At 46.7% G+C, this 21,673-nt stretch overlaps 1 protein-coding gene across 8 annotated transcripts in view; it reads left to right on the top strand.

The window, feature by feature from the left end:
* Window positions 1-20,822, top strand: part of DAP3 (death associated protein 3) — a 31,742-nt gene extending 10,920 nt beyond the window's left edge. For 4 of the 8 annotated variants that reach the window (XM_030541905.1, XM_030541902.1, XM_030541904.1 and 1 more), the window contains 11 exons: window positions 3,186-3,308; window positions 4,643-4,744; window positions 7,877-7,985; window positions 8,276-8,368; window positions 8,849-8,979; window positions 9,482-9,562; window positions 10,793-10,951; window positions 13,429-13,488; window positions 15,330-15,419; window positions 16,506-16,623; window positions 20,421-20,822. In XM_030541905.1, the coding sequence (XP_030397765.1) occupies window positions 3,186-3,308; window positions 4,643-4,744; window positions 7,877-7,985; window positions 8,276-8,368; window positions 8,849-8,979; window positions 9,482-9,562; window positions 10,793-10,951; window positions 13,429-13,488; window positions 15,330-15,419; window positions 16,506-16,623; window positions 20,421-20,506 (1,152 nt within the window). In that variant the 3' untranslated portion in view covers window positions 20,507-20,822. The remainder of the gene's footprint in view (window positions 1-3,185; window positions 3,309-4,642; window positions 4,745-7,876; window positions 7,986-8,275; window positions 8,369-8,848; window positions 8,980-9,481; window positions 9,563-10,792; window positions 10,952-13,428; window positions 13,489-15,329; window positions 15,420-16,505; window positions 16,624-20,420) is intronic. The other 4 variants (XM_030541908.1, XM_030541906.1, XM_030541903.1 and 1 more) reach the window with 3 other exon arrangements.
* The last annotated feature ends 851 nt before the right edge of the window (window positions 20,823-21,673 follow it).

Genomic DNA, 21,673 nt, shown 5'->3' with positions numbered 1-21,673 from the left:
TGATACTGTTGCAAAAAAAGCAAACGTGATTCTGGGATGCATTAACAGGTGTGTTGTGAGCAAGACACGAGAAGTCATTCTTCCACTCTACTCTGCGCTGGTTAGGCCTCAACTGGAGTATTGTGTCCAGTTCTGGGCACCGCATTTCAAGAAAGATGTGGAGAAATTGGAGAGGGTCCAGAGAAGCGCAACAAGAATGATTAAAGATCTTGAGAACATGACCTATGAAGGAAGGCTGAAAGAATTGGGTTTATTTAGTTTGGAAAAGAGAAGACAGAGGGGACATGATAGCAGTTTTCAGGTATCTGAAAGGGTGTCATCAGGAGGAGGGAGAAAACTTGTTCACCTTAGCCTCTAATGATAGAACAAGAAGCAATGGGCTTAATCTGCAGCAAGGGAGAATTAGATTGGACATTAGGAAAAAGTTCCTAACTGTCAGGGTAGTTAAACACTGGAATAAATTGCCTAGGGAGGTTGTGGAATCTCCATCTCTGGAGATATTTAAGAGTAGGTTAGATAAATGTCTATCAGGGATGGTCTAGACAGTATTTGGTCCTGCCATGAGGGCAGGGGACTGGACTTGATGACCTCTCGAGGTCCCTTCCAGTCCTAGAGTCTATAGTTCTGTTTTAATGAAAAATTCTGTATGCTGGGACACAGTTAGCCAGGAAATCAATGCAAGGAGTTTAATTATAAATACCAAATAGTGGGCAGTGCTGCATTAATCCTGCAGTAATTGAAGCGATTATGGATTACTAGGCAGCTTGAATTTGCAAGGTACTAGCTGCCATTCATCACTGTAGGCAGAAACCTTACGGGAACATCTCAGCTATAAGACTTTAATGGCTGCACTGTGCTCTTGATCTGTCCTTAATGGGATAAAAAACGAGGAGTCCAGTAGCACCTTAAAGACTAACAGATTTATTTGGGCATAAGCTTTCATGGATAAAAAACTCATTTCTTCAGGCGCATGGAGTGAAAATTACAGATACAGGCATAAATATATCTATCTATATATATATATATATATATAGATAGATATATATATAGGCACATGAAGAGAAGGGAGTTACCTTACAAGTGGAGAACCAGTGTTGAAAGCCAATTCAGTCAGGGTGGATGTGGTCCACTCTCATTAAGGACAGCTATTATCTATATCTGGCTATTTGGACTCTGTCCTCAGACCCTATGCTACCAGCACTCCTAGTCATCTTCAAGACATCACCGACTTCCTGAGGAAACTACAATATATTGGTGATCTTCCTGAAAACACCATCCTGGCCACCATGGATATAGAAGCTCTTTACGCCAATATTCCACGAGGATGGACTACAGGCTGTCAGGAACAGTATCCCTGATGAAGCCATGGCACACCTGGTGGCTGAGCTTTGTGACTTTGTCCTCACTCACAACTATTTCAGATTTGGGGACAACTTATACCTTCAAGTCAGCGGCACTGCTATGGGTACCTGCATGGCCCCACAGTATGCCAACATTTTTAGACTGACTTAGAACAACACTTCCTCAGCTCTTGTTCATTAGCACCCCTCCTCTACTTACACTACATTGATGACATCATCATCATATGGACCCATGGGAAGGAGGTCATCCCTGAACAATTCCACCTGGATTTCAACAATTTCCACCCTACCATCAACCTCAGCCTGGACCAATCCACACAAGAGATCCACTTCCTGGACTCTACAGTGCAAATAAGTGACGATCACAGAAACACCACCCTATACTGAAAACCTACTGACTGCTATACTTACCTACATGCCTCCAGCTTCCATCCAGACCACATCACACGATCCATTGTCTACAGCCAAGCCCTAAAAATACAAGACCTACAAGATCTCTATCAAGCATTCTTAAAACTACAATGCTCACCTGGGGAAATGAGGAAACAGATTGACAGAGTGAGACAGGTACCCAGAAGTCATCTAGTACAGGACATGCTCAACAAGGAAAGCAACAGAACACCACTGGCCATCACATACAGCTCCCAGCTAAAAGCTCTCTAGCACATCAACAGCAATCTACAACCTATCCTGGAAAATGATCCCCCTCTCTCACAGGCCTTGGGAAGCAGGCCAATCCTCGCTTACAGACAGCCCCCCAACCTGAAGCAAATACTAGAAACTATACAGCACACCACAGAAACACTAACCTAGGAACCAATCCCTGTAACAAATCCCGTTGCCTTCTCTGTCCCTACATCTACTCTAGCGACACAATCATGGGACCCAGCCACACCATAAGGGACTCATTCACCTGCACATCTACTAATGTGATATGCCATCATGTGCCAGCAATGCCCCTCTGCCATGTGCATTGGCCAAACAGGACAGTCTCTGTGTAAAAGGATAAATGAACACAAATCAGACATCAGGAATGGTAACATACAAAAGCCAGTAGGAGAACACTTCAGTCTCCCTGGACATTCAATAACAGATATAAAAGTAGCCATTCTTCAACAAAAAATCTTCAAAAACAGACTTCAAAGAGAAACTGCAGAACTACAATTCATTTGCAAACTTATCAGTTTGGGCTTGAATAGGGACTGGGAGTGGCTGGCTCACTACAAAAGCAATTTTCCCTCTCTTGGTATTGACACCTCCTCATCAATTATTGGAAGTGGACTACATCCACCCTGACTGAATTGGCCTTCAGCATTGGTTCTCCACTTGTAAGGTAACTCCCTTCTCTTCATGTGCCAATATATATTTATGCCTGTATCTGTAATTTCACTCCATGCATTTGAAGAAGTGGGTTTTTTACCCACGAAATTTTATGCCAAAATAAGTCCGTTTTTAGTCTTTGAGGTGCCACTGGACTCCTCGTTTCTGTGGATACAAACTAACATGGCGGCTACTCTGATACTTAATGGGATAACTCATTTAGATAGAGAGCTCAGCTTTGCAAGAGTGGCAGATGGACTTAAGTGAATTGAAGGGGTTTAGAACAATGCAATTGAACTTACAGTAGGGCTATACATAACACTGAGCTTTACACAATGAATTTCCTATATATTTTAATTGCTATGATCCCTACTTCCAGAGCAGGGCATGTTACATTGACTCTTCTCTGATGTGTACAGTAAGTGTGTAAAGCTTCAACAGTTAACTAGATTTTTGCATGTAATTATGGTCTTTCAATTGCTGAGAAATGTTTTTCCTCTGTAGTTGGATTCTGGGTATTTTCTTCATGCCAGTGCCAGGGCTTGGTTAAGTGCTGCGGTTAATCAGGATGTCCAAATCCCAGCAGAGAAACCCAGAACAGTATTCCGCACCAGTGAGAGCAACCCGGTGAGTTATGCCATATGTCAACGAGCCAGTTCCCTAAGTGCATCAGTGTCTGTTCTTAGGCACCCTGGACCCAGTGGTCCTCACTGACTGAGATCATATGCTACTTACGAGTGGGAATGAAGCGAGTAGGTGGTTCTTCATAATAGCTATTTCCTGCTCCTTTAGGGTGTGAACAACAAACCTTCAAAACAGGGCCAAGACCCTTTCTGAAATCTCTTTGGAACATGTATCGATTCTTTCTCTGCAGCTGTACAAATGAAATGGGCCATGTAGTACAGCAGCTCAGATGTGGGTGAACTTGGCATCGGACACCATTAATTTCAACTTCAGGGTTATTCTTTTCTGACTAACCTCCCCAGATTGCCTATTAAGGGAAAAAATAACCCAGCACACCCTACAGGCTTTATAATTCTAGCTGTAGTCTCACCTTCTCTCAAGCACAAAATGAAGTGAAATAAATGAATGAAATAAGTCTTTGAGGAGCTTTTCCACTGCCTCTGTAATCGGAGTCTCTTGCACTGCTGATTCCTTTGAGGTCTCTATGGAAACAGCAGCATGCAGATGATCCAGTCATGTGATCAGACCATCTCTATAGACTGCACAGAAGAGCCCAGATGGCAAGAATTGTCTCCACTGTCCTAGGTCTAGGATTTATGTTGCCAAGCAACTGGCTTCAGCATTCCGGTTGCACATGTCTGATATGTTTGGCAACAGCAGCCAATGCGTCTTAATGAATCAAATCCATGTTCCTCAAGCTTGTCCATATTGTGGATCACTTCTTACTGTACAGATTCTCCTGTGGTTTTATCTTCCCACCTCATTCTACAACTTTCCTCTAGAAGTTAAAATGCTTGGTTACAGGAAAGTTTCACTAAACAGCACTGAGGTGACAGTATGAAAGCTAAACGCTCAAAAAAGACTGTAGAATTGGCACCTTCTTACTTAACAGCCCTGGTCCCTGTGTGTATTCCCAAATAATATTTTGATAGGGTGGAGGTATGATTGACTTGTCTAGATCAAAACTGATTAAAAAAAAAATTGTGAATCCAGGAGACACCCTGGACTGTGCTACAGCTAGTAGGAAGCACTGCTGCTTCCAGACTTGCATATACTTCACCACTGTAAAAGAAACCATTTTGTGGACCACCACCACTGCTAAATAAATAAAACCTAGAAGCAAGTGTATTCTGACTCTGAGCAATATGATGATTATTCTGCCTGGGTTGTACTTTACTGCCCCACTCTTAAGGGAACCTCTGTACACAGACAGATGTGATGGCTCATCTAGAGTTCAGCAACCCATGGTTGTTACAATTTGTATTTTAACTTCACAGGCCAACCATGCAGAGCAACATGAGGGTCAACACTACAGCATCCCCCTCCAGGAGGTGAAGGTGGTGTTTCCACATGGACTGCCCTGCCGCTTCCAAATGCAGGTACTCTGTTTCCGCGCTGGTTGGGGAGATGTGGGGAAGCACTGGATGTGTAATAGAACTGCGATATGAGGGATACAGGCACCCACATTCCTGAGGCACCTTCACTGAGAACAACACCGTTGTTTTGGGTCCACAGAACACTGGATTTTCTTTTGGCAGTGATGGCATACAGTCATGAGTGATCCTTCCATGGGAGGGGGCTGAGCTGAGAGAAGATTGATCTTGCTTTGCATAGTGGAAGGGGGCTGGGGAGTGGACATTAGTGGGGTGTGATTTAAGTTTCCTCAGTCTCTAACTTATGAGTCTATAACAGGGGTAGGCAACCTATGGCACACGTGCCCAAGGCGGCACGCAAGCTGATTTTCAGTGGCACTCACACTGCCCAGGTCCTGGCCACCAGTCCAGGGGACTCGGCATTTTAATTTAATTGAAGCTTCTGAAACATTTTAAAAATCTTATTTACTTTACATACAATAGTTTAGTTATGTTATAGACTTATAGAAAGAGACCTTCTAAAAATGTTTAAATGTATTACAGGCACGTGAAACCTTAAGTTAGAGTGAATAAATGAAGACTCGGCACACCACTTCTGAAAGGTTGCTGACCCCTGGTCTGTAATGTGCTATGGGTCCAGACTGTCTGAGCACAACCCCTCTTGGGGACTTCGATGGTGTCATTTCTGTGTAAAATAGACTTGCTCATAAATTGGCTTTAGATCAGCAAAAAAATATCATGCTCTTTCTTTCCATCTGTGACACAGATCTCACTCTGGTGGGGTTTACTCTGCAGCTATCGCATACTGTTTAAAATGCATTTCTGGACTCAGAAATGACCTCTGAATCATTAATGTAAATGAACCAATGACAAGGAAGCAAGGCACCTAACGCCACCTGTTAAAATATTCCAAGAAATTCAGTGAAACATCCTATGCCTGAGCACAGTGGGTCTCCTCCTCTTAACACTTGCATGGCTTTTCTCTTCATGCTGTGCTGTAATTAATACTGCAGTATCGATTTCCTGGCTTTGGTTTATTGTTGGGCCCTTCTTGTTCCTGATAGCATCTGAGTGCAGATAATAGTGTATGTGCTCCCAACATAATACAGCGACCGAGTAAGTTACAAACCTTATGGTTTGTGTAAACTACATACTGTGGCCTTTTAAAGGCTCAGTTAAACATCTGGGCAAATTTTTTTCTTTTCAGAAAACTAGTACATCTCTACCTCGATATAATGCTGTCCTTGGGAGCCAAAAAATCTTACCGCATTATAGGTGAAACCGTGTTATAATGAACTTGCTTTGATCCCACCAGAGTGCGCAGCCCTGCCTCCCCGGAGCACTGCTTTACTGCGTTATATCCAAATTCGTATTATATCGGGGTAGCAATTAAAGCTCATTATAGACTGCCATTTATGTTTGCCTTGCTTATTTAGATTTAAATTTAAATTCAAGCTTTTTAATTAAATGCAGAGAAAAGTCTCCAGCTGGGAAACATTTAAGGCAAATGGTTCTTCCACATATAATGTAGCTTATAACAATGTACATGCAGGTGAATTACGTTTGTGTGCTTGTTAAGCAACATCTGCCATTAGTCACAGTGCTGATATGGTACAAGGAAAAATAAGGAAAAGAAAGTAGTGACAACAGTAGTCTGAAGTGGGAAAACTTTGTGTTCATTGATCATTTTACTTTCAGCTACTAGTATAATATTAAGATTGCAACAGTGTCCGATATACTCCAGGATTGCAGAATTCACTGTCAAGTCATCCTTTATTGCAGAATTGTGCTCCAGAATTTAAGCGTTCATTTAAAATAATTTCCAGTACTTGTGGTTATGAAGAAATCCTTAGACAGGGGAACCAAATGTAACCAAAGAATGTTGTCTTCCCGAGTGTGCTAACTGCCTGAAATACCACCTTGGAAAGGTGCCAACTGTCCTGTGCATCTTAATAAGTTGCTGACTGTGAAACCTAAAAATGACAACACAAACATCCACTGTAAACTAGTATAGCCCAGAATTCCAAAGTGCTTCTCATGCACTCTCTGCTGCCAAAAGATGCAAATGGCACTAAGTGGCCAAAATCTGAAGCTTCCCTTCTCTGTTACCCAACCTTCTGATATGCATTTATGCACTGTCAAGAAAGAAAAATCTGAAGCATCAAGAACAAACTACACAGCTGTGTAAAATTGAACTGGGGGTAAAATCCTGGCCCCACTGAAGTCAATGGAAGTTTTTTTACTGAATTTAATTCACCCATAGTATGAAAATAAATGGGCTTCTGTCTTGGCACATATTTCATATTTAGTTCTTTTAATGTTAGTTTTAAAATTTAAATGCAGCTATTGCAGAATTTCCAGTCTGCCATAGCAGAGTGCATGGTTAGGGAGTATGAATATCTTGGGCCTCAAGACATCCTCTGATCCCTTCAAGGGTTGTAAGGAGATGTTTCCTACCATGTGCAGCATTGCATAACTGGCTTAGGAGCGTTAAGGCAGGAGGACTTGAGGACTGAGGTGGTTATCTTCTTCCTTTGAAGCTTAGGGTATTGGCCACTGGATACTGGACTTGAGGGCATGTTGCAAGTTCCGTCTTTAGGGAGGCAGGCAGGCAGAGGTATTGTTTAGTGTAGCTGGTAATTTTCGGACTTCAGACAGGGAGCAGATTGTTTACTATTTGGCAAAGATGCTTATAGCCCTTGATAGGTGCTCTTTTGAATATATTGTAAATCAAAATAAATTGGTCTGTTCCAATCTTGGCAGGTCCTATGAGATTGGGATTTTCAAGTTGGTTAGTTCTATTATAGCATTACTAGTAAGTATGAATTTTAAACTAATCTCTGTAACATGTTAATGTGGAAGCAATTAATAAATTCCAAGGCCAGAAGGAACCTTTGTGATCATCTAGTTTGTAGGGTACTTATCAGGAAAGTGATTCTGAATAAGACAGGGCAGAAAAGGTGAAGGAAGGTCATGATACAAACTGGAGGGGTTGTGTCACAAGTACAGGACACTTCTGTCAGGGCGGGTGTTACTGCAGCCCTGAAAGACTATTGTATAACTCAGACATAATCAGGGTAGGAGCTGCTGATGTGTGCTTAATATATGGCTCCTTGTTCCTATACTGTCTCTTGTCAGATGAGGACGTTCAATGAAAGCTGCCTGATGGTGCGGAAACCAGCTCTAGAACTCCTTGGTTATCTGAAAAACACCAGCTTTGCCCACCCAGCTATCCGATATGTTATCTGTATCCTTTCTTCATTTGTCTTGCTCTAGAATGCAAGTTAAATAAGAGCAGCTGAGCTTCCTGCACACAGAGGGAGATGGGATTCTGACCTCATGTTGGGTGGCATGGGTCAGCCTCCCACCTTCCTTAACTATGTGAGGAAAGGGCATTGGTGGGGAAGGTGGGAGGCTGACCCATGCCACCCAACATGAGGTCAGAATCCCATCTCCCTCTGTGTGCACGGGGGAAAAAAAAAATCCATAGCCTGGAGACTCTCCGTCTGAGGTTTTCCTTGACGGTTTATGCTGGAGATGGGGAGAAGGGAACGGGGAAAACTATGACGCTGTGCCATGCTGTTCATTACTGTGCAAAACAGGACTGGCTGGTGCTGCATATTCCAGATGGTAAGTACTCTGGTGATACCTCTGAATGCATAATGTTTTGTGTGATGTAACTAACCTACAGGGAAGGCAAAGCAGCTGAAGACATTATAGACTGGGAAATTTTATTCATCATGGTTTTCCCATGATTGGGATATAAAAAGTTAGAGTAAAACAGAGAAGAAAACAGAGGCATTGAATAGTGTTGTTTCCCCTGTGCGTGCGTGCGTACACACACACACCCCCTCATGCTCTGTCAGTACAAACTAGTCAATCTGGTATGGATCCCCTGAGTTATGGATCCTGCTACATTTGGAGGTTGTGGCGAAATCCTGGTGAATGTTTGCTGTGTGGCTATATCCCCAAGGGTGGGGTATACTCATTATATGGCATAGTGGTTTTCCTTTAGTGAATACAGAATGAGGAAAAAGGACCAGAAAGAAAGCATGCAGTTACTCTTAGCTAAACAGGACAATTGTGTCTCTTTTTGTTTCTGCTTCACAGCTCACCTCTGGGTGAAGAACTGCAGGGAGCTTATGCAGTCCTCCTATAACAAAGAGCGGTTTGACCAGCCTCTGGAAGCATCTACCTGGCTTAAGAATTTCAAAACTTCAAATGACCACTTCTTGAAAGAGGTCAGTAGATTCTATTGAGCCCACTGGATTAGGAACCAGGGGAAACCTACAGGAACAGCTTCTTCTGGAAATTTCATGGGGATGTGCTCCTTCCCTTGGAATCTCTCTCCAGTGGAATGGGGTCCACAGATCTGTTCATTTTTTTGAAAAGTATTTCCTGGGTTGATGGTGAATGTGCATTCACATTGGATTAATGATAAGTTATCATGTAACTTATTTGGATGTACGTTTCAGTGGGGTTGGAAATGCATTAAAGATCCCTGTGTTTGCAAAGGGGCCTCATCACTGGGGGAGATCTGAGATTTTGGTCATTATATCACTGAGGGATGCTGCACCAAGAAATACCCTTCTGCAGCTATCTTTCCCAGCACCTCTGGAGCAGAGTGGGGGCTCCTACTGCCCAGGTTTGTTGAGTTGCCCCTGAAGTGGGAGCTTGGCAGTTCACACTCTCTAGCTGTGTTCAATTACCCTACCTCCTGCCCCAATTCTCCTTTTATCACAGATAAAAACACAACAGACATACATGTGGAGCAAACGGGAAAGCACTGAGAAGGGCAGACCACTGGGTGAAGTGGTGGAACAGGTGAGGGAATGACAACTGCCTATGATATTGCTGGAACCTGTCAATAATATGAAAATGAGATATGAGCCCTGTAATGGGGTTGGGACTCACCACCTGGCGCCTCCGGGAATTAGCTCTGTCTGGCGGAGCGCCCCCTCCTGGTGGTGTCCCATCCGTCTTTCTGCCCTCAGTTGCTGTCTCTGGACTCGCGTTGCTCCCTGCTCGGCAGCATCCTCTTCAAGGCCACTGCCCTCCAGCAGTGCCCCTTAGTCCATCTGCACCCCCTTCCGGGGTCAGTGATCAGCACTCCTACACCCCAGCCACATGTCCAATTGCCCTCTGAATCCAATCCCTTGTGTCAGGGATCTGGTGTAGTACCATGGCTGCTCCCTATAGCCAGTGGCTGGGTGTATTGCAAAGGGAGAAACCCAGGCCCACCCTCTACTCTTGGTCCCGGCCCAGGGACCCTCTGGTGGCAGCCTTGCTGTCCTCCTCCTCTCCCCCCCGCTGTCTGTTTCCCTGGGCCGCTTCCTGTACGGCCCCTTGCACCTGCTAGGCCCTTCCTTTCAGGGCCTGCAGGCTACAGGCTCAAGATCCCTAGCCTCTCGGAGCCCGGCCAGCACTGCACTGTACACGGTGCTAGTCTCCACCCTGGGAGACTGACCTTCCCCTATCAAAGGCCTGGGACAGACTGTCTGCTCTCCTCTTGGGCAGCCTTCTTATAGGGCTGAGCCTGGCCCTGATTGGCTGTCTCCACTCTGGGCGCTGATTGGCTCACAATAAGCCCTTCTTTAATTGGCTCCCTGTCTGCACAGGTGCCCTGGCCTGTCGCAGCCCACACTCACAGGGAGTGGGGCAGTTTGCCCCACTACAAGCCCAGTGAAGGGAATGGGAAGAACTATATTTACTGCTTCTAAAGCATTGTGCAAGCATTAGTCCTGGGAAGTTGGAAGGGTTGTTATCTTCACCTTGCAAATGGGAAGACTGAAGCATGGAACTAGACCCCTCAAGGAGTACACACACACAGTCTGTGTCAGGGCTGGGATTAGAACTCAGGAGTTGCTGACACCTATCCCTATTCTCAATCTATTTATTAGACCACGCTGCCCCTTTGGGAGCGGAGGACAGAGTCTTAGGTCTCTCCTGTCTCATCTTTCTGCTCCTCAGAGAGACGTTGGTGTCAAAGCTTCCTGATTGCACATGGCCTGCATTCTCTCCCTTTGCTAATGTTGTGTACCCATCCATTTGTAGGGTTTAACTCGAGTGAAGAATGCCAGTGATGCTGTGGGGGTTGTGCTGAAAGAGTTAAAGAAGCAGTGTCCTCTTGGTTCATTTAGACTTCTGGTGGCGGTAGATGGAATCAATGCTCTCTGGGGACGGACAACGTTGAGGAAGAAAGACAAAAGTGCTGTAGGAAATTACCTTCCTTTCTTGTGGCTAACAAAAATGGAGAAACCTAAGGGGAGGGTTTGGTTCCACCTTTGGATGATGATTGTTTCCAGGGCTGTTAAGTTCTAGCAGTAATAAACAATATACCAGCTTCTCTAACTCAGAGGATTCTGCAATGCAGAATATGAAAGTGAATGACTTCACACAACCAAGAACAGGAGAGCATTCATTTGGCTCAACACCCTTGCCAATATGCAGCTTTATTTTGTATAGTTATTTTCATACAATCTGCTTCTCCAAAATTCTTGAGGTTAAATATGACAGTGGTAAATAATAGCAAAGGAAGAAGGCATTTACATGATATAAGCAAACAAGAGGCTTCCAGTCTGGATTTTGAAGGAATTGGAGAGTCACTGAGGCAGAAATAGGCAAGGAGCATGGTTCAGGTGGAAGGTGCTGCAGAGGAAAAAGTTCTCACGCCTACACTGCTGAGAGTGTGAAGGCGGGGCGGGGGGGGGGATCTAGCTGAGATGTGAGGAGAGTAACCTTGTATAGGGGTTCAAAAACAGGGAGGGCAATTTTGAATTGGATCCTGAAATGCAAAGAAACCCAGGTCAGTATGAGGGAGAAGGTGGGACGGGAGTAGCCTCATTGATTTGGAGAGGCCTTATCAAAATTGATAAATGCACAATAATGCACATTGGAACAAATAATCCCAACTATAAATACAAAATGATGGGTCTAAATTAGCTGCTCCCACTCAAGAAAGAGATCTTGGAATTGTCATGGATCACTCCCTGAAAACATGTTCTGTGTGCAGTGGCAGTTTAAAAAAACAAAACTAACAAAATGTTCGGAACCATTAGGAAAAGGATAGATAATAAGACAGAAAACATCTTAATGCCACTATATAAATCCATGGTATGCACACATCTTGAATACTGCCTGCAGTTCTGGTCGCCCCGTCTCAAAAAAGTTACATTAGAATTGGAAAAGGTACAAAGAAGGACAACAAAGGTGATTAGGAATATGGATCAGCTTCGGTATAAGGAGAGATTAAAAATACTGAGACTGTTCATCTTAGGCCTTGGCTACACTCACACTTTACAGCGCTGCAACTGGGGTGTGAAAAAACACCCCCCTGAGCGCTGCAAGATACAGCGTTGTAAAACGTCAGTGTAATCAGGGAAGCAGCGCTGGGAGCACGGCTCCTAGCGCTGCACGCTACACCCGTAAGGGATGTGGTTTACATGCAGCGCTCGGAGAGCTCTCTCCCAGCGCTGCCGCTCTGACTACACTCACACTTCAAAGTGCTGCTGCGGCAGCGCTCCCGCAGCGCTGCCAGGGCAGCGCTTTGAAATTCCAAATGTAGCCATACCCTTAGAAAAGAAATAAGTAAGGTGGGTGACGATATGATAGAGATCTATAAAATCATGAATGGTGTGGAGAAAGTTAATAGGGACGTGGTATTTACCTCTTCACTTAGCACAAGAATTGGAGTCACCCAATGAAATCAATAGGCAGCAAATTTAAAACAAACTTCTTCACATAATGCACAGTCAACGTATGGAACTCATTGCCAGGGAATGTTGTAAAGGCCAAAAGTATAACTGGGTTAAGAAAAGAATTAAAAAAGTTTATGGAAGATAAGTCCATCCATGGCTATTAGCCAAGATGGTCAGTAATGCAACCCCATGCTGCAGATATCCCTAAACCTGTGACTGGACAACCAGAGATGGATAACTTGATAATTGCCCTGTTCATTCCCTCTGAAGCATCTGGCATTGGTCGCTGTCAGAAGACAAGATACTGGGCTAGATGAACCTTTGGTATGGATGTTCTTACGTTAAGAATTTTAATAGTCCAGGTGAGAAGGGAGTAGGGCCTGGGGTAGGTCTAGCACATGACTAGATCTGCAGACACAGGAGATGTGGAAGAAGAGACTGATATCAAGGATGATGCCAGGCCTACAGAGAGGGAAAGCAAGTCGAAGTCCTGAGTTGAGAAGGGTTAAGAGTAAATAATAGTGTTAGTCTGTTGAGACACCAGAACTGCTCTTTGAGGTTCTTGATAGGTGGAATATTTTGCTCAGTTGTAGATTTTCCCATAGAAGGGTGACATAATCGCCTTAATCAAATGAATTCAGGTTATGTTTGCCATGTGGCTAACGAATTCAAATTTAGTAGTGCCTGTATGGCATGGAATGGATCATCTTACCAGTATCCCATTCCCAGAAACTGATCTCATGGCAGGTGGCTGCCTATGGAAAAGCTTCTGCCTTCGTCCCGTGCATGCTTTGTGTTTCGGACAGCCCCTAAAAATCTCAATGGCATCTCTGAAGGAAGCTCCAAATAGTTCTTGCACTGCAGCCACTGTTAAACTGTTGTGCTCTGTTTTTTTTACTTGTTTAAGCATCCAAAGGAACCTCATGGGTGGGAGAGGAACTGGGAGACAGGTACAGCTGGCTGGAGAAATCACCGACATTCTGTCATCATTAGGTATCTCCAGAGGAACTGACGCTAGTCCACAATCTGAGGAAGATGGTGGTGAATGACTGGGTGAGTGCATATGTGGGCTTGCTGGCAAGTCATTGCACAATGTTCAGAGCTAAATGCTGACGTCCAGAGCTGAGACCTTCTGAGGGGCTTCCTGTTGGGAATTTACAGAGCTGTGTGACTTGGGGGAGTTACCTCTGATTAGTAGTTTTACACTTATTCCATTTCTTCCTTTCACTGACAGTTGTATTACAGGAAAAGCTTTTAAAGAATGTGGTGGAAAGATGTTTCAGTTGAAAGCTTTTTAAACAACCTTGACTGCATAACGGAAGCCTCACTTTATTGCAGGGGTGGGCAAACTTTTTGGCCCGAGAGCCACATTGGGGAATAAAAATTGTATGGCAGGCCATAAATTCTCACCAAATAGGGGTTGGGGTGCGAGCTCTGGGGTGGGGCTGGAGATGAGTTTGGGATGTAGCAGGGTGCTGTGGGCTGGGACTGAAGAGGTTTGGAAAGTGGGAGGGGGATCGGGGCAGGGTTCTGTCTGGGGGTGTGGGCTCTGGGGTGGGCTGAGGATGAGAGGTTTGGGGTGCAGGAGGGTGCTCCAGGCTGGGATTGAGGGATCTGGAAAGTGGGAGGGGGATCAGGGCTGGGGCAGGGGATTGGGGCATGGCTCAGGGGATGCAGGCTCAGAGTAAGCGGCTCCCAAAAGCAGTGGCATGTCCCTTCTCTGGCTCCTACGCAAAGGTGCACCCAGGTGGCTCTGCACACTGCGCCATCTGCAGGCACCGCCCCTGCAGCTCCCATTGGAGTGTGTAGGATCCAGAGCAGGGCCATGCCACAACTTCTTGGAGCTGCGTCGTGCGGTCCTGACCCTGCAGCCCACAGGAGTGCTGGAGCAGGGCTGAGCCACATGGTGCGGCCCCCAACCCAGCATCCTGGCCAGAGCAGGGCCAAGCCGTGTGGTGCAGCTCATGGGCTGGCTTAAAACAGCTTGTGGGCCGTAGTTTGCCCACCCCTGCTTTATCGCCTCCAGATTGCTTTTTATTTTGTGCTGAATGTCTGGTCATAATGGCCAGGCCTGGAATGACTGGGAAGCCATCATAGCATTGGTCCCCAACGTAGTGCGTGTGGGCACCATGGCGCCCGCCAAGTGCCCAGCAGGGGAGAGAAGCCGCGGCACCATGCCTGCTGGGGACAGAGAACTCTGGGGCTGCAGGCTGTGGGCGCCAGTGTTCTCTGTCCTCCCGGCTTCTCTCTGCATTGCCCAGAACTGGCACCAAAAAACCCCAAAACACAAAACCAAAACAAACCGCTCTGACTCTGCAGAATGGGAGGAATGCCGCCCCATAGCATGTGCTGTCCCAGGCACGTCCTTGCTCCACTGGTGACTGGAGCCGGCCCTGTATGTGAGTAATTGTTGGTGCCCGCCACACTCTTCTGAAAACATGAATGTGCTACTGGCCACAAAAAGGTTGGGGACCACTGCATCATAGCCTCTTCTCAGATTCTGTACAGTGCCACCTAGTGAAAAAGCTATTTCAGTTCCAGCTTCTCCCAATAGAGGTAGTGTGGAGATCCTATAACTACTTCACTCCCATCCTGAAGTCTCTGTAATCAGTCCCATTCCCTTCAGCACTGTCTCCTGGGAAGAGCTGCCCAAGAACCAGTGCTGCTTCCTTGCTTTCTGCCCTGCATCCTGCTGGAACTAGAGTAGTTGGGTGCTCTTCACAGCCAGTACTTCTGCTCTGTTCCACACATTGTCTAGGAGAAGCTGGGACTAAAGGTAATTACAGGATCCAGAAGGAAAATGCAGGATATCACAGAAGACAGTTAATGATTCTAGACAGGTGAGGTATCTGTCCTGTATCTAAGGCTCCTTCTAATACAGCTCTGTGTTTCAGAATGGAGGTGCCATTGTGACCACTCTTAGCCAGACAGGCTCTCTCTTCAAACCACGTTCCGCTTATTTGCCCCATGAGTTGCTGGGAAAGGTGAGTTATGGCCTCTGGCTTCCTCTGCATTGATACATGTAAAGCAATGGAAATAATAATACTGGTTTGAGACCTACCTCCTCAGTAGATACGATGGACTGAATCAGTCTTGCTCTGTTTAGTCATTCTTGCATGCTGTCTCTTATGCTTGGCTTAGTCTCCCTCAGGGCTGTCCCTAGCTATTTTGGTGCCCTACGCAGCCCCCCTGTGGGGGTGCTGTGTGGGGCCCAAGGACACTGTGGGTGGGGCTGTGTGGGGCCCCGCCCCAAGCCTCCATGTGGTGGGGGAGGGCGCTAGCTCCAAGGGGAAGTGGGGCTGGCCACTTCCTGCGAGAAGTGGAGTGACCCGGCCCCAGGCTGCTCTGCTCCCCTGGCTCCCAGACTTGGGGGGGGGGGAACTGCCCCCCAGCACTTGCCGGCGGTGTGGCTGGGAGCCAGAGGAGCGGAGCAGACTGGGGCCAGGTCGCTCTACTTACCGGTGAGTGCAGGGTGCCTCAGGGGAGTGAGGGCAGGGCTGGGGTGGGACAAGGTGGAGCAGGGGCGGAGGCCCTGGGGAAGAGCTGGAGCAGGGGCTGGAGCAGCACGCAGCTGCGCAGGGCACCAGGAAATTTGGTGCCCCAAATTTCCTGGTGTCCTACGCAACTGCGTACTTTGGTATGGGTTAGGATGGTCCTATTACCATGTGGCTACCAACCTCTATATCTTTCAAAATGTTCCTTAAACTCTTTATCTAACTTCATCATAGTCTTATTCTTCAGCTTGGCCTGTGTGAAAGGGATGGGGGGAACTTGCCTTTGAACATGGTGAAACAGGTTGTCCAGCCGAGTCTGCCCCAGTGCTCCTGCTTTTTGACTTCTCATTCTCAGCTTTTTGCTCTTTCATTAGCCTGTTTCTGCACAAATAACTGGCGTATTTCAGAGTTCACTTAATCTCTGCATTTTAGTTGCCTTCCTGGGTTACATGAACCATAGAGCTATTCTTTTTTTAAGCAGTTCTACTTAAGCTTGCTCATGGCTAGGCTGTGCCTTATCTCTCCGCAGCTCAGACCTTTCCCTCTGTCTGCCTCAGTTTCACTTTTCCCTTCCAGGAAGGTTTCGACACACTGGATCCCTTCATTCCCATCCAGGTTTCCAATTACAGTCAGCGAGAGTTTGAGAGCTGTTATCAGTATTACCTTGACCGCAAGTGGCTTCAACATGAGAGAGGTGAGTTCTGTCCCCCTCCCATGTGACGGAATGAAGACAGCTGCATATACTGCAGTACTTTCAACTTCCATCTCCACCACAGAGAAAGGTGAGCTCTGTGCCCTTCATACCATTATTCCAGCTGTTAACCCAAACCAAGAAACTTCTCGTTTTTAAAGCTAAGTGCTAACAGTAAAGCTACCTATTGTATTTATAAAATCCAAGAATTTAAAGGAGTAGGGACAATCTAGATCTTATGATGCCCTCATAATAAACATATGCATTATCACCAAGCATAAAGAAAGGCATATTTCATCAAACACAAACCTTCTTTTCCCAATGGATTTTTTTTAAAAGGTCATATTTAGATCCTGAAATGAAGGTAATCTTTTATGGGTTATAATTAATTAGAAAATAGCATTGCAGTATCTTGCAATGTACATTCCTTTTTTAGAGACGTGCTTAAACATTTCAACATTCTCAAGCAATTATATCGAACCATTTCTATACAGTGTATAGTTAAATCTACATGTAGAGGTGATCTTGCATTTGAGGCTGATCAGGATGCCATTGAGATGTATGTTCCAATTTCTTTCACAAGAGCTTTGTGGATATATTTTGAGGTAAGAATACAGATACACTAGTAGTGCAATACTATAGCTCTCTAGATTTAGAAAAGTATATTGAGTGCATAATGCTGAGGGAGAGAAGAGGCAGCAAATCTAATATTATAATGATGATATTGGGAGACATTAGTTACCCACATATACACTTGCCACATGGCATAACAGCACCAAGTTTAGAGAATCAATTTCTCATCATTTAAAGTGTTCCTAGCAGAGTTATTTCTTGACCACAGAAGAGGAAAGGCTATTCTCAACTTACTACTTAATGCTTCGGTGTAAGAATGACAGTTGCTGAGCCACTAAATAATAATGATCATAATACCATAATTAGGTTCAACATCCTATGGGGATGTAGGATAACAAAGTAACACAGCTACACTAAACTTTAAAAAGGGAGATTGCATTAAAGTGAGGAAACCAGACAAAAGGTCCTAAAGTCAAAAGCAAAGAAAGTGGAATCCTTAGATATGACATGGATGCTACTTAAAACCATATAAAGCCTGAAATAAACCAGTGTGGCTCAATGATAAGGTTGAAAACTTAGACACACAAAGTGAGTGAGGTAAAATCCTTTATTGAACCACCTTCCCTTCACCTCATAGACTCACAGACTTTAGGGTCAGAAGGGACCAATATGATCATCTAGTCTGACCTCCTGCACAAAGCAGGCCACAGAATCCTACCCATCCACTTCTGTAACAAACCCCTAACCTGTGTCTGAGTTACTGAAGTCTTCAAATTGTGATTTGAAGACCTTACATTGCAGAGGCCTATCCACACCTGCGCTCCCCTGCCCCGCCTGCGCAGGGCCTATCCCCGCCTGTGCCCCCTGCCCCAACTCCGCCTGGCCATTCTCCCGCCTATGCCCCCCTAATTCGAATCCGCCAGGCCTGTGCCCACCTGCACCCCTCTACCTCGACTCCGCCCGGCCTTTCCCCGCCTGCGCCCCCCAACCCGACTCCGCCCAGCCTATCCCTCCCTGCCTGTGCCCCACCTAAGCCGACTTCGCCCGGCCTTTCCCCGCCTGCGCCCCCCTAACCCAACTTCGCCCAGCCTTTCCCCACCTGAGCCACCTAACCCGACTCTGCCCGGCCATTCCCTGCCTTCGCTCCCCTAACCCGACTCCGCCCAGCCTATCCCTGCCTGCGCCCCCTGCCCTGACTCCGCCTGGCCTTTTCCCGCCTGAGCCCCCTTGCCCTGACTCCGCCTGGCCTTTTCCCGCCTGAGCCCCCTTGCCCCGACTCCGCCCGGCCTTTCCCTGCCTGCGCCCCCCTAATTTGACTCCACCCGGTCTTTCCCCGTCTGCGCCCCCTAACCCAACCGGCCTGTCCCTGCCTGTGCGCCCTGCCCCGACTCCGCCCAGCCTATCCCTGCCTGCGCCCCCCTAACACGACTCTGCCCAGCCTTTCCCCGCCTGCACCCCCTGCCCCAACTCCGCCCGGCCTTTCCCCCTCCCCCGCACCCTGCTGCCTCGACTCCACCCGGCCTATCCCACCACCCGCGCCCTGCTGCCCCAACTCCACCTAGCCTTTCCCCCTCCCCCACACCCGAGACCAACACTGCTACAACAAGGTTCAAAACTTGGAAATCTAACCCTAATGAAGCCAATAAACAGGAACATAAGTTACAGCAGGTAGAATGTTGAACTACTCAGATACCCTCAGCATTTTGAATTAACAGTATAAACTCAAAAAAAACCTGGACACCATTGTGGAGTGGTTAATGAAGATCTTGGCTAACTGCTGCTGTGCTCAAAAAAGCAAACTGTTACAATGCATAAGGAATAGGATGAAGAATAATACAGAAAATGTCATAAGTCAGTGGTTTGTCTCTTCTGGAATACTGTGAGCAGTACTAATCATCCCAACACGAAAAGGATATTGTAGAATTAGATGGTTTTGAGAGAAGGATAATGAATTATCAGGGGCCTGGAAAAACTCTTGTATGAGGCAGATTTAAAAGATTGGGATCACTTATCTTAGAAAGGAGATAAATAAGAAGGGGTGTAGTTTTAAAAAACAGTGAAAGGTAGAGTGGGAGCTTCTGTTCTTCTTGTTTCATAACATGGGCTATTTCAGTAAAAGTGAAGGGTGACAAATTCAGAACTGGCTGTGGAATTCAAGAATTAGCAAGAGTCAAAGAGGGATTGAACATTGATAACTTTTGGATATTCTTGTTATAGTTAATGTTGCCAAATTTTGGAAGGGATATAAAACCTCCTGCTTCAGGTTTTAAGCCAATTGGTAACTATTAGGACTAAGTGAGTGGGAGTGATGGGGGCAGCAAGGGTATGTAACAGGTTGCTGACATATCTAGATCAATTGGTAAACTAGGTGCAAACCAACTGTGTGTTTTGAAGATGGCTAAATGTATGCATCTAGCAACAAAGAATGTAGGCTATTCTTTCAGGATGGAGGACTCAATCTTAGAAAGCAGTGACCGAAAAAGATTTGGGCGTTGTGGTGGATAGTCAGACGAACATTTGCTCACATTGTGATGCTGTGGGTAACAGGGCCAGTACAATCCTTGATTACATAAAGAGGGGGCTCTCAAGTGGGAGTAGCAGTGTTATTTTACCTCTGTATTTGGCACTTCTGCAACCACTGCTGGACTATTGCGTCCAGTTCTGCTGTCTACAGTTCAAGGACGTTGATGAATTGGAGAGGATTCAGAGAAGGGCCTTGAGAACAATTAAAAGATTACAAAATGTGACTTATGATGATAGACTCTAGGTGCTCGATCTATTTAGATTATGAAAGAGAAGGTTAAGAAGTGACTTGATTAGTCTGTGATATTTGATAATGGACTCTTCAATCTTGGCAGAGAAAAGTTAACATGGTCGAATGACTAGAAGTAGAAGCGAGGCAAATTCAATCCAGCTACGAGGAGCAAATATTGGATAGTGAGGATAATTTGAAACACTGTCCTGATGGTTGGGGTTGAGCCTCCATAACTGACCATTTAAAAATGAAGATGGGATGTTTTTAAAAAAGATGCTATAGGAATTCATGTGGGGAAGTTGGATGGGGTTGTGTTATACAGTGCATCAGTGATCACAGTGGTCCCTTCTGGCCTTGGAATCTATGAGTTTATAATAAAGCTTTAAGGGTCAGTACACTGAAATCCTAACACAACTGAAGAACTTGTTGCTGGTGTGGTATTGACAGGGTTCCTTTTCTCTCTTTGTTTCAGCCAGTACAGAAGAAGGGAGAAAGGAACTGCTGTTTCTCAGCAACTCCAACCCCTGGCAGATGGAACGGATCTCTGCTTATCTCTGATACTAAGGCATCTTTGCTGGCAGCCACTGCTGCCTTTTAATCATAAGATAACCAGTCCTTCTTGCCGCTCTATCATATGCCCCCTTGGCTACTTCGCTAGGCAGAAAGAGCTGGGCTCTCTTTCCCAGCCCTGACAAGGAAAGACTGTGGAAAAGCTGGGTGAGGAGGTGAACTCTGCACCAGCCAAGGAGAGGCTGAAGGGATAGAGGGGGAAAGAACAGGGTTGGGGTGGGGCTTCTGCACCTGACCCTATCAGGGTTTCTCTAGGAGAAGCTGTGATGACCCTGCACCAACAATAAATGGAATGTGGTGCCGATCTGTGCTGTCTGAAGTTGAATGAGTGACGGGCTTGTGGGCAGTCTCTAGCTGTTCACTCTCCTGGCTGCATTTTCTGTGGTGCTGGCAGGTAGCGGCAGCTCCGGGGGGAGGAGACATCTCAGGCCAGGTGGGGCTGGCAGAGGTGTCATGGGGCTGGCTCTATAAGTGCCCTGGTGGGGAGGGGAAGTCTCAGGCCAGGTGGGGCTGTCCAGTGGAAGGTTTACAATGGCCCCAGTGGCTGCATAGAACCAGGCCCATGCTCAAAAGGGGCCCCGGCCTGCTCCGCTTGCACTATGCCCCAAGACCCTGCCACCTGGCCTCTCTGTCTGGGGACTGATCTCACACTACCGTGCCCCACTGCCTGAGCTGGCCCCTTGGTCTGGGGGCTGATCACACCCCGCTGTGCCCCAGTGCCCAGCTGGCCGCCCTGCTTGGGGGCTGATCTCACCCCCCCATGCCCCAGCTGGCCCCTCACCCCGCCATGCCCCACTGCCCTGGCTGGCCCCTGCGGTCTGATCTCACTCCGCTGTGCCCCAGTGCGTGGCTGGCCCCTCGGCTTCAGGGCTGATCTCACCCTGCTGTGCCCCACTGCCCCAGCTGGCCCCTCGGCCTGGGGGCTGATCACACCCTGCTGTGCCCCATTGCCCCGGCTTGCCCAAGTGCCCAGCTGACCCCTCGGCTTGGGGGCTGATCTCACCCTGCCATGCCCCACTGCCCCAGCTGGCCCCTCACCCCGCCGGCCCCACTGCCCCAGCTGGCCCCTCGGCTTCGGGGCTGATCTCACCCTGCCGTGCCCCACTGCCCTGGCTGGCCCCTCACCCCGCCGGGCCCCACTGCCCCAGCTGGTCC

This window comes from Gopherus evgoodei, chromosome 24 (genome assembly GCF_007399415.2).
Source record: "Gopherus evgoodei ecotype Sinaloan lineage chromosome 24, rGopEvg1_v1.p, whole genome shotgun sequence".
NCBI lineage: Eukaryota > Metazoa > Chordata > Testudines > Testudinidae > Gopherus > Gopherus evgoodei.
This window is presented reverse-complemented; position numbering and strand designations above follow the sequence as displayed.